The sequence below is a fragment of the Triplophysa rosa genome, linkage group LG4 (genome assembly GCF_024868665.1).
Source record: "Triplophysa rosa linkage group LG4, Trosa_1v2, whole genome shotgun sequence".
Taxonomy (NCBI): domain Eukaryota; kingdom Metazoa; phylum Chordata; class Actinopteri; order Cypriniformes; family Nemacheilidae; genus Triplophysa; species Triplophysa rosa.
The window spans coordinates 25,211,409-25,226,994 of record NC_079893.1 but is presented as its reverse complement, the minus strand read 5'-3'; the positions used below and the strand labels follow the sequence as shown (position 1 = coordinate 25,226,994).

General features: G+C 38.4%; 2 protein-coding genes across 2 annotated transcripts; one reads left to right on the top strand and one right to left on the bottom strand.

The window, feature by feature from the left end:
* Positions 1-329: 329 nt before the first annotated feature.
* Positions 330-4,860, top strand: LOC130553433 (5-hydroxytryptamine receptor 4). Its single transcript, XM_057332389.1, has 2 exons — positions 330-426; positions 3,776-4,860. Exon 2 carries the CDS (start codon positions 3,786-3,788, stop codon positions 4,857-4,859), a length of 1,074 nt encoding a protein of 357 aa, XP_057188372.1. The 5' UTR covers positions 330-426; positions 3,776-3,785; the 3' UTR covers position 4,860.
* Positions 4,861-5,014: 154 nt separating this feature from the next.
* Positions 5,015-15,382, bottom strand: adra1d (adrenoceptor alpha 1D). The gene is made up of 2 exons (XM_057332841.1): positions 14,113-15,382; positions 5,015-8,492 (listed from the first exon to the last, which is right to left on the bottom strand). Exons 1-2 carry the CDS (start codon positions 15,062-15,064, stop codon positions 7,939-7,941), a joined length of 1,506 nt encoding a protein of 501 aa, XP_057188824.1. The 5' UTR covers positions 15,065-15,382; the 3' UTR covers positions 5,015-7,938.
* Positions 15,383-15,586: the final 204 nt, after the last annotated feature.

Sequence of the window (15,586 nt, the reverse complement as noted above, 5' to 3'; positions counted from 1 at the left end):
CATCTTTACTGATGTAATCTATGAAGGGCAGATTCTCTTCACAGCACGAGTGCGCCCTTAGGAACTGCAATTACTTTATCTGATGCGTTCAGCTTAGAAAACATGACAGCATGTAACTATTTTTTAACCGAGCTCAGCTATACGGAATAAAGCAAACAGCTCAGGGAATCTGTTGGATGCGAGTTTGATTTGCACAACAATGCCCAACTCTTAATAGCCAACACACAGGCACCCACACACGCCCCGCCTACATCATGATCAAGAGAACCTGTTTAGTGGTTATTAATGTGGCATATGCAAATGAACACAGACACTTTGCCATCCTCACTTCACCGCCGCTGGTCACCGCATCCGGCAGAAATGGAGAAAGGAAGAATCGGTTAAACATGGCAGTTTAAAGGGGAAAACAAGACTTTTATATAGAAGGTGAGTATATTTGCTCTGATTTGGATTATATAAGTAGCCTATATGTGAATCCAGCATGCATAAATACAACAGGCACTGTAGTAATAAGAAAAATTATATCTTAATTTACTTAAAAGTTTTTCCTTTTATTCAGTTTTTAATCACATTTGATCATTTTTAAATGTAGTCATTGAATATAGTTTTTCCCCATGGGTATAACCGTCCATCACTAAGATTGTGTTATCATGAAACAGGATGTCCTTACAGTGATCCCATTTATGATTGACAGGTTCGTTCATGTCCTTGGTATTATGAGACGGTGATGTTCAGGCAGTAATTTTTTTATCTATACGGATCATAAATACATCTGACCCAGATTGACATTAGTGCCCTGCTCATTCTCTCCCCTCAGTTCCTTGAAAGTCAAAACATACTTTAAGTACGTTGGCAGAACGCAGCAATTTGATTTGGGTAAAGTATTTTGCTTGGAGCGCACAAGCGCTGGCTTTCGTTCCAGAATAACAAACAAAGCAAGCGATAGCACAATCATGTTGGATTTCCATGCTTTAGTTTAAATATAAGGATTAAATGGATGAGGGGCAAACTATTAATATAACCTCCGGCATTGGTTAGGTAACCTCGGGGATATAAACAAATAAAAACTGTTTAGATATTGTCCTGGACGGTCAGGTAAGAGGAGATTTTGTTATGGAACAGCAGAGTGCTCTGTTATGGTCTGCAGGTGAAGCAAACCTGCTCCTTATCTTTATTATGCACTTAGTATTAACCAGTGTTTATGTCTTTAATTTGGAGTCGCAGGGTTTAATTGGCCATGTTTGAGATGGGGAAGGACCACACACATATTCTTTTCCAAGTATCTTTAAGTTACTGTATATTCTGAGAATGTTGTCTTGATCACAGGTACGTATGTGCACAGGATGTTGTTCAAGATGTCCTGCTGTGCACAGAAGGAAAAGAGTCTGTGGGTGTAGAACTGCTAATCTATTTGTCTGAGTGAATTGAGTGTCTAGTCCTAACCTTGTCATTCTGTAAAAATGAAAATCATGAGCTAAAGGGAACACAATTAATGTAATTTAGCAGGCAAGTCATCTTTTTATTGTTGCCATTTGATGTTCTTCATTTTCAGATCTAATCCGTCTCTATTAAATGTTTGTATTGACACATCATTGTGGGAACTCATTTACTTAACAGTGCTGTTTTATTATTTATGATATGCGTATTAAAAGACGAGTTTAGCATTAAAACAAAAGTACAAGATTATTGATTATTACGTTATTAGAGTAACAACTGACGTTTCAGTTTGTTACCACTTTTTTGGTAACTTTACGGTGCTTTTTGTATTTTTTGGAGCTTGGTTGCTATGGACTTTTCATATGTGGTGTTTTCAGTAATGTTATTATTAGTTTTTACATGTTTTTATTTACTGACACTTTTATCCAAAGCAGCTTACAATTGGGAGAGCATTAAATGTTGTCATTTAACATTTGTTGACAAACTTTCAGACAAAAAAAGACACAAGTTAATCATTGTTAATACCTACAAAGAACCAAATTAAAATCCAAAACCACATACAGTCCCATAACAGAAAATATCTTTGTTTTATGATAATGTCAAGGAAAAAAGAATGACAAATATTTCATAGCTGTCTGTTTTACACGGTCCCGTTGGAGTTAATTAAATGTTTATTGTTACTGAACTAAAACCATTCTTTTACACTTTCTTTCCTCTCTGCTAAATATCCCCAGATGTTGTTTGCAGCTTCTGTCACGGGCTGAGGAACATGACTGTCATTCATTGGGAAATGACACTCTCTTCTGCTTGGTTGCATCTGACAGAATTCATTGGTGGCTTTAATTTAAAGTGACACTCATTTAACAAAATTAGCGCAATAAAAGCTTTCTTGCTTAAAGGTACAGTTCACTATTGTTATTTTTCCTACTTTGGTAGTCTATTGTGGCCAAGAACTGTTTGGTTAGCATTCGTCCAAATATATTTCTCAACAAAGAAATTCATACAGATTCGGAACAACAAGAGGGTGAGAATTTTAATTTTTGGGTGAACTGTCTCTTTAAATGCCGTCTATGTTATTTTAGGAATTCAATTAAGTATGTCACTAATACTACAGTAGACCTTTAAATTGTACATAACACATAAAACTCTCCACATTAGTAAACACGTAACATTTTAACAATGCTATTGTCATCATGATATACACAGACACAAACCCAAAGGTTACAATAGGGCATACAGCAGGAATACCATTCCTGAAACAGTCAAGTTGAGGGGATTTTGATTATTCCTGGCAAAATGCCATCTTGAAATAATCCAAAATATTGTTTAATGAGAATGGCAGATTTGGCTTGGGTTTCCCACTCGATTCTGCATTTCCAGCCTTACAAGAATTTCAGGGGCAGTTGTCACTAGCGAAAATATGAATTATTAAAGTGAAATTGACAGATTATTATTATGTGGTGAAAGAACACAACCATTTTATAATCATTTATCATTATATCGGTAAACATACTTGATAATACAATTTTTAGTAACAGACTCGAGTCCAATTCACAAGTCTCAAATTCCTTTACAGTTTTCTGGCTATATAAACTCTTTTTGCATTAATTTTTTATAATATAAATTCCTTCATTTTAATATATTTTCAAAAAACTAATTTTATCTGTAATGCACTTAATTAGAGTCCAGATAAAAGTAAATTGTTTCAGATTGAAATTCTCAGTACAAATATAAGGGTATGCCAAAACTTCTCCAGGGCCCCAAAAACCCCTCAGACCAGGGGCGTAGCCAGAACTTTTTTTTAGAGGTGGCCAGGTAAGACCCAGTGATTTTATTAGGGTGACCAAAAAATCATTACAGAAAGAAATTCTTTAACAACATTCGCAAAAATGTAATTAATGAATGAAATCCAGTTAAACAAGACTGATCTTACTGACCTGATCCTTCTGCTCGCGATGGACTTCCATGGTACACAGACAGTACACTGTGACGTTAGCAGCTGTTCAGCTATAGCGCTCAGACTGTTTGCATCAGTGCGTCAGCGTATGACATCATATTAACGCGAGAGTAATGTTCTCGCGTTACTTTCAGTGCATACGATAAATGATCTGCGCAGCTCTATAAACTCCGAAACACATCTTAAAACTGCTTCGCACAACAGAGGTGGCCAGATAGGTGGCCATCCATCATTCAGGGGAAGTCGTGGCCACCCATGGCCACCATGTAGCTAAGCCCCTGCCTCAGACCCTAGAGGGTTAAGAGTGATTTGAGTCTCATACTCAAATTCTATCTCCATTACATTTTTAAATCTTGACTGCTTGTGTCTGATTTATCACAGGTTCAAAAGCATGGCAAACTTCTCAGAATGGAAGGAGGAGAGCAACATCTCGCTCGACTCTGATTTCGAGCTCTGCGCTACATCCCGCAGCCCTGTTTCACGAGTCAGCCTCTATGTCTTCATCATCTCCGGGATCATCTGCACCATCGTCGGCAACCTTCTAGTGGTTCTTGCCATTGCTTACTTCAAACAGCTCCAGTCTCCAACTAACTCTTTTGTCATGTCTCTGGCTCTCGCTGACTTCCTGGTGGGGCTGGTAGTTATGCCCTACAGCATGGTAAGGACAGTGGAAGGATGCTGGTGGTTTGGTCCTACCTTCTGCCACCTTCACTCCAGCCTGGACGTGATGCTATGCACGGCCTCCATCTTTCATTTGAGCTGCATCGCGTTCGACCGCTATTACGCCGTCTGCAACCCCCTGGTGTACACGTTTAAGATGTCCCGCAAATGCGTGGCTTTGCTTATCGTGGTGTGCTGGGCCGTTCCTTTCCTCATCTCCTTTGGTCCTATTCTACTAGGGCTGCACAAACTAGGCGTTGACGTTCCTTTGCCTGAGAACGTTTGTGTTTTTTTGGTAAACCGCATTTACGCAGTCATGGCATCGTTGGTAGCATTCTACCTGCCCATGGTAACCATGCTGGTGGCCTACTGGAAGATTTATAAAGCAGCAAAGCGCCAGGCCATGCAGATAAATGCCATGGAGGCTCAGATGGCAGCAGGTGTGGGCAAAGATTCCAGTAAGAAGCAGAAGCATCGCAACTCCATAAGAAGAGAAAGAAAAGCCGCTAAAACTCTGGGCATCATCATGGGGGTATTTCTTCTCTTCTGGCTGCCCTTCTTTACTGTCAATATCATTGACCCTTTCATTGAGTATGGGACCGCTGGTGTGGTATGGGACGTGTTCCTGTGGTTGGGGTATGTCAACTCCTCCCTAAACCCTTTTCTTTACGGTTTCTTCAACCGCTCTTTCCGAAGGGCTTTTCTCATGATCATGGGATGCAGGATATGTCTGCGTGGCTCGGCCCAAGGAATGGATCTCTCTCACTCGAAAAGAGATGCCAATGAGCGCACAGAGAACCAGTAGACCACAGCAGCAGTTTATTTGTACTGTTTTAAAAAAATGAAGAATTCAGTCATAACTGAACTCTCGTTTTTGGATGAAAACTCTTTAATAAAATGTCCTTTGACCAAACCTGTTTCTGCTGTTTGTTTACTGATAAAGTTTGAGATTGCGACAAGAAAAGCAAAATGATGTTTATTCAAAGATTATCACAACCTGTAAACACATTATTCCAAACACAGTTTGCCAGTAACATGCCAATATAAAATGAAAAAGTAGGATTTTTTTCTCAGCACATTAGGACATTTTTAGGTGACATGATGAACAACAAAATGCACGCAAACGTCAAGGGTGACCATTCTGTAAAAATATGTTGCTTTTCTTCGAAAAATGTATGTTTGCAATGAATAAATTACTGTAGATGTCTGGTCTGGATTTAATATTTGTCACAGTTTTGGTGTTCCAGAGCAATTTTTTCTTGCTATTGTCAACACTGTTGCAATGTCCATTCAACGGATAAAACCTAATGTACTGTGGATTAACAAAATAATGAGCACTCCGTAGATACAAGTACAAGCTGTTGTGGTTACGGTAAACATTTCATATTTCATATACATATTTCATAAATGTTATGGTAAACATTTCATAATCCAATTCAAACACACTTGCAGAATGAGTTCTGGTATTTTTAACGAAATGGGATGCATGGGATGATAAACACAATAACCAAGGAACAGGACATTTTTTGCTATTTCAGGCTCAAAAAAGTCACTTAGCCTGTGCACTTATGCTGCCTATCAACAGACCCATATTAAAGACATCCTCCCTTGTCTCAGATTAACACCCTTGACCTGTTGAAAATCACAGTCATAGCTGAAATATGTGTGAGAACATATGATAAATCTTGGGTGTGCTCACGTCTTCTTGATATTTTAAAACGCATAAAACAACAAAAAAAACTCAAATAATTAAATTTGTCGGCAGCTGGGGCGCCAGAGAAAAAGAAGTGTATGTTTAATAAAAATGACATGCTATTGTTTAACTGCATTTGTATGTGAAAATTCTTCTAAATAAAACACTAAAATTCTGTAAAAGCTTGACGGGGAACTTGCAACAGTTGGCCTGCTCCCATAGAAAGGCAGGCAGTTTAATTTAATAAGGGGACGAGATTTATTTATAGTAAAAATCAATACAATAATTGTAAAAATGTGACTTTCTCTGAAATGCATTCAGAATGACTACAGTTAACGTCATTGGGAATTGTTTATTGAACATGAACATGTAAGAATTTTTATTCAAAACAAACAAAAAAAAACTTAAGAAACCCATGAACAACTGTTAATCATTGATGTGAGTGTTCTGCAATCCACAGGAAACCGGGGAGGACAAGATCTCAGCATGATTTGCTTTTCAGTACATTCTTAGAAATCTTAAATGGAAAAGGAAATCACTTGGAACTCAACCATGCAGAGCTTTAAATATAATTTACAAGTCATAAACCCACTCTCTCTCACTTTTGTATTAAAACATATTCAGAGCTCTTTTCCCAGAACTTGTCCCGATGGTTTTGCTTGTTCACAAAAGCTGTCAAGCGATTTTGACATTCGATTTCTTATAACAGTGACCTCTACTGGCCGTTGTAGCATTTCGTCATTATCAGCCATTATGTACTCAACCTCCTGTTCTTCTAAAACCTGTACGACTTTTTTTCTAATGTGAAACACACAAGCCATGTGATGCTTATGTGAGGAATAAACCAACACTGAGCATAAACTGTCCTTGGTGAGGATTAATGTGAAGATTAGCAGTTCATAAAGCAGACCCTCATAAAGCTTTCATGACTTCAGAAGACTTTTATATTGCATAAGTTATATGGATGACGTTTATGACACTTTTATGACACTTTAATGATGGTTTTGCATGGATTTAAATTTTGGGGCGAAGTAATCTTTTTATGGGTAAGATAACGTGTAGCATCAAATTGGTTGGTCTCCGCAGCCCAGGGGAAAATTTTATTGCTCAGATGATGTAACGGATTTATCAGTTATGCTTAATTTAAGTATCAACTTTGATTTTTCTACTGAAATTGCTTAGGTTAGCAAAACCGACACAAATAATAAAGTATAAAGTTCACAACAGCGAAATTAAGGTGATAGGTTTACCGGTTCACAAAACCCTTTTCTGTCGTCATTTATTTGCCCTCATGTCATTAAAAACCTGTGAAACACAAAAGAAGATATTTTGAGAAATGTCTCAAAAACGTTATACAGGTTTGGAATGACGTGAGAGTCAATGATAAAAAAAAAAGATTCTGAGGATTCATGAGATGCGAGTATGAGATCACCATTCTGCGTGCTCTTGTTCAGGTTTATTCTGCTTAATAGTTGACATTGAAAGACATCATCACATCGGCATTACAAAGAAACCCAAATAATTTCTCAACAACACAAAAGCTGAGTTGTAGTCCTGGAGCGAGGAGGAACTGTCGGTCCTTTTGTGAATGACAGATTTATTCTTGTCTCATGGTTCAATGGAGAGATGCACGAATAGCACACGTTTTTTAACCACCCTTTGAAAACATCTGTTACAAATTGTGCCTCGCATTCAAAGTTATGAAGAATCCACTGAATCCATTAAAGTGACTTCCACCATGTGAATCACAGTGAATCATTTTTGTCCGTAGTAATCAGTATAATGGATTCAATATTGTCATATCAAATGTTTTCCATTCATACTTAATGGTCAACACGTCAAAGTAATTCTTTGTAACAGTTCAAACATTAAAACTTCAGCGTTGTAGGTTATCAGGGCATTTGGACATTTGACAGCTTATAACTCAAAGGCCACACGGACAACACAGTATACACAAACCCAGCAACTATGAGTCTATATTCTGGTCCAGTGCAGTTACTTCATTTGTCCTTATTTTGACATTCAGTGTACTTTTCTCACTTATAAATCCTCAGATTTGCTTCAAAGAGTCAAAGCCAGTATATTAAGACATAACAAGAATGCAGGTCTTTGAGCAAAAATGATATATTGAAAAAATATCCTAGAGACAAATATTTGCCTGGGGAACACAGACAGCAATCTTTGTCTTTGTTTAGATGTCTGTTTCCTTCAGGCAGTAGCATTCTGTGAGGTCATAGATCTGGTAGCCGCTCTGATCACCGCAGTCATTATAGATCCCCATGGAGACCGTGTTGATCTCCGGGCGGCTCAGAGCAGACGTGCCGCTCTTCCCCGTCCCGTTCTTGATTTTATTGGAAAGGTTGTTCATTTTCTCCTTCAGATGGAAGGAGGACTTCTGCAAGGGCGGAAAGAAGCTCCAGCTCTTCAAGCTAAGAGGCCGGCTCTTGCTCTGGCAGGAATAGATGGAGTTTCCACATTGCTCGTGGAAGGGAAATCCAGAGCAGTAGTCCCTGTGAGGGTCACTTTTGGCTCCCCTCATGGCCGTTCTCCAGCGTTGGTCGTAGAAACGCCGGATGATGCGACGGCGACGATGGCACTGACAGCGCAGGAGCCGGGTGAAGGCGCGCTTGAATTCTTTGCTGGAGCAGGGGTAGATTATCGGGTTGATGCAGCTGTTGAAGTAGCCCAGCCAGAAGATTACTTTGAACACCATTTTAGACGGCTTCAGGGCTGGGAAGAAGGAACCTGAGGAAGTGAAGAAAGAGAGTGAGGTGGAGAAACATTTCCTGAGACTTGCATGGGAAATAACACTGTGGTCCAAGTACATTTAGCCCCAAGCTACAATTCCCCTCGCGCCACGAAAGTTCAAATGCGCGAGTTCGCCGTTTCAAACCATGCGTGCCTAATTATACCCAGCAGACAGATTATGTACGTCTCATATTGTTTTTGTCCTTCAGCCCGATGTAGATGGGGAACGCATTATAAGTAGACTTCTCACCATTTCAGTGAGGTCTGATTTTATTCTCCCGGCAGGAGACGTGGAACAGGAGGAACGTCAATATGCCATTCCCCGATTCACGTCCAAACCAAACAAAAGCTGCTTTTGATGGACTGGCCTCACAAGTCCATTAGTCACTAAATGTCAAATCATTTTTAAACAACAGCAGGCCTGAAGGAATTAAACATTCATTTTTTTTAGTAATATTCACTCATTCCTAACATTGCAACTCGGTCTATCAAACACAAAGTCTGCATCTGTGGCATTGAAGATAAGCCAGCATTGCATTAGCCCACATAAAACTGTTGTCATCACATGCCATCCGCCCTTTTTTGTGTCACGGGAGGTCAGAGTCCCTCCCTGTCAGCAGAGAGGTATAAAAATAGCACCAGGGAACAGATAGACTGGGAGTAGTGCGGTCTTGCTGAAACAGTTTTGATGAACAAAGAGATATGCTGCTCTCCCTCTCGGCTAGAGGTCGTCAATTGGTTGTAATTGTGACTTGGAGATGAAAGCCAGGCCGAGAAAGAGTTTTTTTTGGTAATGGTGGTAATTATGAGACACCAGGCAGGATGTTTTGGTAGCTACTGAGAGGAAACTTCCTTTCTAGCTGGAGCATGTGATCACAGAGAGGCCCAAATGGATGTTGGAAACCCTTTCACACTTTTCAAGGCGAAATCAGTGGAATTGTGTTGGATAGATTTAACACACTAGGTTCTGTTTAGAGAACTTTTTAACAGAAAGAATTTGGAGAGGAAAAGAGGTTTTAAATGATGTATTGATGGAGATGCAGAATTTTTGGTCGAAATGAATTAGTGACTGACATTGTGTCAGAAGTGAAAGACAATCTTGACGGGTCAGCAGCCACGGAAATGGCACTATTTAGTGCAAAAAGTAGTATAGAGAATTAAAGTAGTAAAGATAAGTAACAAATAAATTCAGTATCCTCTGTAAACAAGCTCGAAATATCAAAAAAGAAGATATTTTGAGTATCGTACATTTTATATAACAGATTTAGCATTTGTATTCTACATCTGTGTACATCTGAGCTCCAATTTATGTTTATTTTGCAAATAAATAAAAAACAATTGACTGAAGCGGTCAATGTAAACCAACATTTACATCCACTGCAACAAATCTATTCATTACACTTTACAAAACAATTGATTTTGTTGAGAAAAGTGCTGTTTTCTTGCTATGTGGTACTTTAGAAGAAAATTACATTTAGCTTTGTTGTATACTATCACAGAATACAGTTCTGGTATTTAAGAAATTTTTATCAAATGTATATTTTGAGATCTGATTCACAAATTTACGCTAAACTGTGTCTGAAAGGTGAAAGACCCTGACTGGATCATCAAACACAACACAATAACTTGCTTGCAGTGTTTGGTGAGTTATTCTTGACAGTTTCACAAAGCTTGGTCCCAGACCATTTCTGAAAATATAAACAACGCTGGTCCAACGCTTCCTTTTTCAGGTTTTTAACATTACACAATGGAAAATACAACCAACAGAACATTTATAACCAAATCAAAATGTTAAACGAAAGATTTAATTATATATGTAAAATAATACATATTAAATATTATAATAAAAATAACAGAAATATTATAAAAATAATAATAGTCAATAAATAAAAACTGAAACCGGAAGTGCTTCTGGACCAGTGTTTACATTTTGAGAAGTTATAACAAAAACATGTTCAACTGAAAGCATATTCTGTAAAAGAAAATGGCTGAAGAGATGATTTATTACTGCGTTAAACAGAACAGAGTAAAAAACAAATATTAACAAAATATTTCATAAATAAACATGCATGGGGCATCTAAAACTGACAGATTTAGTGTGGAACTGTAGGTAAATCAGTAGGGATTCTGTGTTTCAAGGAACACAAGGTGTTGGTTCCCTTTTGTAACAGCTGAGACTGTTGAATGCGTGCTGGCAGGCTTACTTTGTAGCAATGCATTGACCTGACCGTGACACTTGTGCTATAGGTTTCTGTCAAAATGTTTGTCAGGTAGCCACATGGTGAAGCTGTCTCGTCTCATGCTGATCACTTAAGATCTATTTAAACAGTCAAAATGCACATGCATGAGTTTATGTTGAAGTGTCAACTTGAAATGCATTAGTGGCTGACAATAATCCTGACAGGTCAGCAGCCACTGAAACCGGTTCAGCCCTATACACAGTAATGCAAAAGCAGTGTGGTTTTGTAAAGTACCTAATAAATAATAAAATAGATATTGAACACATAAATAATACATAATAAAAGTACTAAATAATTAATTGAAATACAACAAGGAAAGCAATCAGATGCTTACACATTGTCACCAAAGGTCAGTATTTTTACATGATTCACATAGTTGATGGGCATTCTCTTTTTAAAGAATGTAAAAAATGTCACTTTTGAATTATAATTCACTGAAGCAATTGGCTGTTTAAAGAAAGTTACAATCCTACGGGTGATGTCACAGTCACCATACACACCCTCAGATATTACGTAATGTTCCAAAATAATAATAAATAAAAAAACAACAATAACAATAATGAAATCAACAAATCTGGGTGTGCTATATGGGTAACTGTCAGGGAATATGTATCTATGTAATATCATTTTCTTCAGGAGGGCAGGAACATTAGGTTCTGTTTGTGTCACCAAAATAAGATTATCACATTCCAGCACAAACATATGACGTAAGGACAACATTCCCTTGATACATCACAACAATAACAGTGCGGACATGTTGTTTAGCTGCCAAATATCAGAGCATAGCTAAGACATATTTGTCATTAACTTTGTGTCAAATAGCACAACTTAAATCTCAACATAACTGTTTTCCTATCCTTTGAAGCGTATTTTAATCCTTAAAATACCAAAGAATCTTCAGGTTTCCAAGTCATATGCAAACTCAGACTTCATCCACCTCATTTCTACAGTTATTCTAAAGCAGCGGCTCGCAGTTTAGAGCGTGTGGATGTGAGCCATGTCACATCCCTGCTCGGTCCTGGTGCAGTGCTGAGACTCTGGAAAACGAAAGCGTTCTCTTTAGCCAGTTAATAGCCACGATTAAGTCAGTGGAGCGTTAGGCATAAGAACCTTAGTGAAACTGCCTCCCTCATCCTGATGTACAAAAGCAGGCCTCCCGTTCCCAAAGCCTGGACTCTAAACTTTGAAACAAACAAGAAGAGTTGGTCATAGAATTTCACCAACACCACAGGAAGATCATGCCAGGAGATGCTATCAGCCCTTGCTGCCCTACATTTTACACACAGTTGAATGAAAGTGGAACACCAGGAGACTAAACTGATGGTAACCACTGTTGGAATACTGTGGAAATAGACAAAATGCGTTTAGGGGGACAAAGAGAGCTTTTCACCAACTATTGCTCTGTTTTTACTCAAAGACAATTGCTTTTTGAAAGATACTTTTATATTATAATATTCTAAAAACAATAACCATAATTATATCTTTAACAATTATTTGCTAATTTCTTATCGTTTTTAATCATTTTTATCCTCTAGACAATGATGTCATCAATACTAAAATCTGTGATACATAATAGGAGACTAGCACACCTTTCTGCCTTTTTGTGACATTCTTTTCTAAAAGTTATGTGACTGGACCACTAAACCTATTGTCTTTGCTCCCATTGGTGGTCTTTGACCCTGCCCAAGTGCCCATATTCTGTATGAAACCTCTTATGACTAACAATTACTTCTCTCACTTTCATCTCCATCTCACCCTGTTTCTGTAGTTTCTGTTTTTAAATTGATTAACGCTGGAATACAATAGTAATATTGTTGTATGAGTGTTTTCTATGAGGTTTCGTGACAGGGCCAGCGAGCGGTACAACAAAACGGACTTTAGCATTTACATCATTTTGCTAAAACTTGATTGTGTGCCGTGTGTTAATATCATACAATATCATATCAAACATGCATACTGTTTTTATGTGCAGCTACATCATACTGACATGAAGGCAACGTTCGATATAATTAATGAAGCAATAGCTCTTTCTGGACCTCCTCCCTGCCATAGAAGGACAACAGCTTCTTTCGTCAGTTAATGCTTGACCTTGCTTGTCTCACGTTTAAAATGTTGTCCTCAAGATTTTGGGGTGCAATATTATGACGGAGCTTGCTAATGCAGAATTCTTAACTGTGAAAACATTTATACAGTTCAATTATTAACTGGCCATTTGGTATTATCATTATTATATGACAGTGATCACATCAGCATTTCACACTAACACAAAGATTTCACGTAGCCTAACACGTCCCTCAAAACTCTGTTTATGTGTAGTGAAGATGATATAATAAGATTTACCTTCTGATTTGTTCGTATTACGTCGCCTATACTATTAAAAAAGGGCGCTTCAAAAGGTTATTTGATGCCATATAAGTACCTTTTGATTCCATAATGAACCTGTAACATCTGAAGAACCTTTCTCAAAAAAGGTTCTTTGTTGCGAAAAAAAGGTTCTTTAGATTATAAAAAGTAAGAAAGAGATGGTTCTTTAAAGAACCTTTGACTGAATGCTTCTTTGTGGAACCAAAAATGGTTCTTCTATAGCATGGCTGCGAAGAACCTTTTAAGCACCTAACAGTGTATGCCTAACAGACTACTTTATATTACACATTTTGCAAGTTTTTTTCTGACCACGAAAAAGCACAAAATGCATAACATAAATGACTTTATATTCATTTTTGGCATCAAATAACACTACACATTAGTGAGTGAGTGTGTCATCAGTTTATGGTTTAAGTGTTCTGCATATTTCAGTTTGTTTGTGCAAATAATAATAATTAAGGCTAAACAAACAAACAAACAAAAAACAGGGAAATTACTTTAAAAAGCATGTAAAAGCTTATAAAAGTGTATCTCTCTAAAGTCTAAAAACTATATTTTTATTTGGTAATTAATTTCGCAATATTTTCGTAGCAATTGTACATCATCCCATGCTGGGAAAATCCTAATTTTAAATTTCAAATAACCAGGAATTTGAGATATCTTTCAGGACACGTTTTAAACCCTGCTTTTCTATACCACTTAAATATACATGAATCCCATCAAATTATCACTGAAAAAAGGTTTTCATAAGTTTTCATTCAACCAATTAAATAATTTTAGGGTAAGGATTCACATCTATATTTTATAACTTGAGCCAATGAAAAATAAATATTTTTTAGTTTTCATTGGCTCAAGTTATAAAAGATAGATGTGAATCATTACCCTACATTTTTTTAATCGGTTGAATGAAATCCTTTTTTATAGGATAGAAATTGCAGTGTGAAAATAGACCGTTTTAAAATAAAGGGTCCACGATCAATCGAAATCTAAACATGAGAATAACTCGTACGTACCCAAAGGCAAAACGAAGAAAAAAGGTAGCCAACAAAAAATGAACATTCCCACGACGATGGCGAGGGTTTTAGCAGCCTTCTTCTCTCTGGAGAACTTCAAGAGTCTCACGGACAGTGAACTTCTGAACGGATGGGTTTTGGTTTTGGAGCTGGTGCTCGCGTCGTCCGGCGCGCTCCGGTAATGTATCCGCAACACCACCTCCATTGAATGGTCCCTCTCCCGTTTTACCCCCGCTTCCAAACTTTTTGTAGTCCTGCGGGCCACGATATACACTCTAGTGTACATGACTAAAATCACCATGAGCGGAAGATAGAAGGAGAATAAAGAAGAGAACAGCGCGTAACCCGGTTCCTCCGTGATGCTGCAGATGCTCTCGTCTAAAGGTGGAGGCTCCTTCCAACCCAACAGGGGTCCTATTGAAATAACCATTGAAGATACCCAAACCACCACCAGTATGACACCTGCCTTCCTTTCAGTCATGATAGTGGGGTATTTTAGGCAGTATTTCACCCCAATGTACCTGTCTATGGATATAATGCACAAACTTAAGATCGACGCCGTGCAGCAGAGGACATCCACCGCTGCCCAAATGTTGCAGAAGATGCGACCGAACACCCAACATCCCAACACCTCCAGAGACGCGGAGAACGGCAGGACGATGATGCTCAGCAGCAGGTCCGCTATGGCGAGGTTGACAATGAAGAAGTTTGTGACCGTCTGCAAATGTTTGTTGCACAGCACCGAAAGAATGACCAAAATGTTCCCGACGATCGCCGCTAGTATGAAAACGGCCAGAAAGATTCCCACACCTATAACTTGCGAGTCGAGGGTGATGTTCACACAGGTGCCGTTGCTGATGTTGGAAAGATGTTGCTGTGGTAAAGACGAGTTAAGCGCCTCGTCCGATGAGAATTCATCATTGCTCTCGTTCAGCAGTTTAGAAAATGTCATTTTGAAACTCCATAAAGACAGCTTTACTTGTTTGTGCCGACGGTGGAGATCAACGTTTCATGTTCACTCTTGTAATGTTTCTTCAGGTTTGCGCTCCATTTTCTGGTTCCCAACTTCCGTAGATTTCATAAAAATCATTAACTATTATCAAAATAAATGACCTTCCGCATACTACACACGTGCAAAATCTTTCTGCACATTTTCACAACATAGGCCTACTCTAATTTAGTTTTACACAATTGAGGTAGAATAAACTAAACGTCTATAAGTCTGCCCATGCACTTCTATCCTATGGACAGTCTGCTACTGGTGGCATCCTCGGCGCCCACTTCAAACTGGATTACAGGAGCTCAGTATGGACCCCAGTGCTCCAGGTCTCCTCCTCCAGATTTGAGAACTTGGTGACGCGTCGCACAGTTGCTGAACCTCCCCGAACGACCACAGGAGGGCTCTGTATCGTCGTTGCGCGCACAAGCGCACTATTATTTTGCCACATACTTGGGGTTTAGGACAGTTGGGATG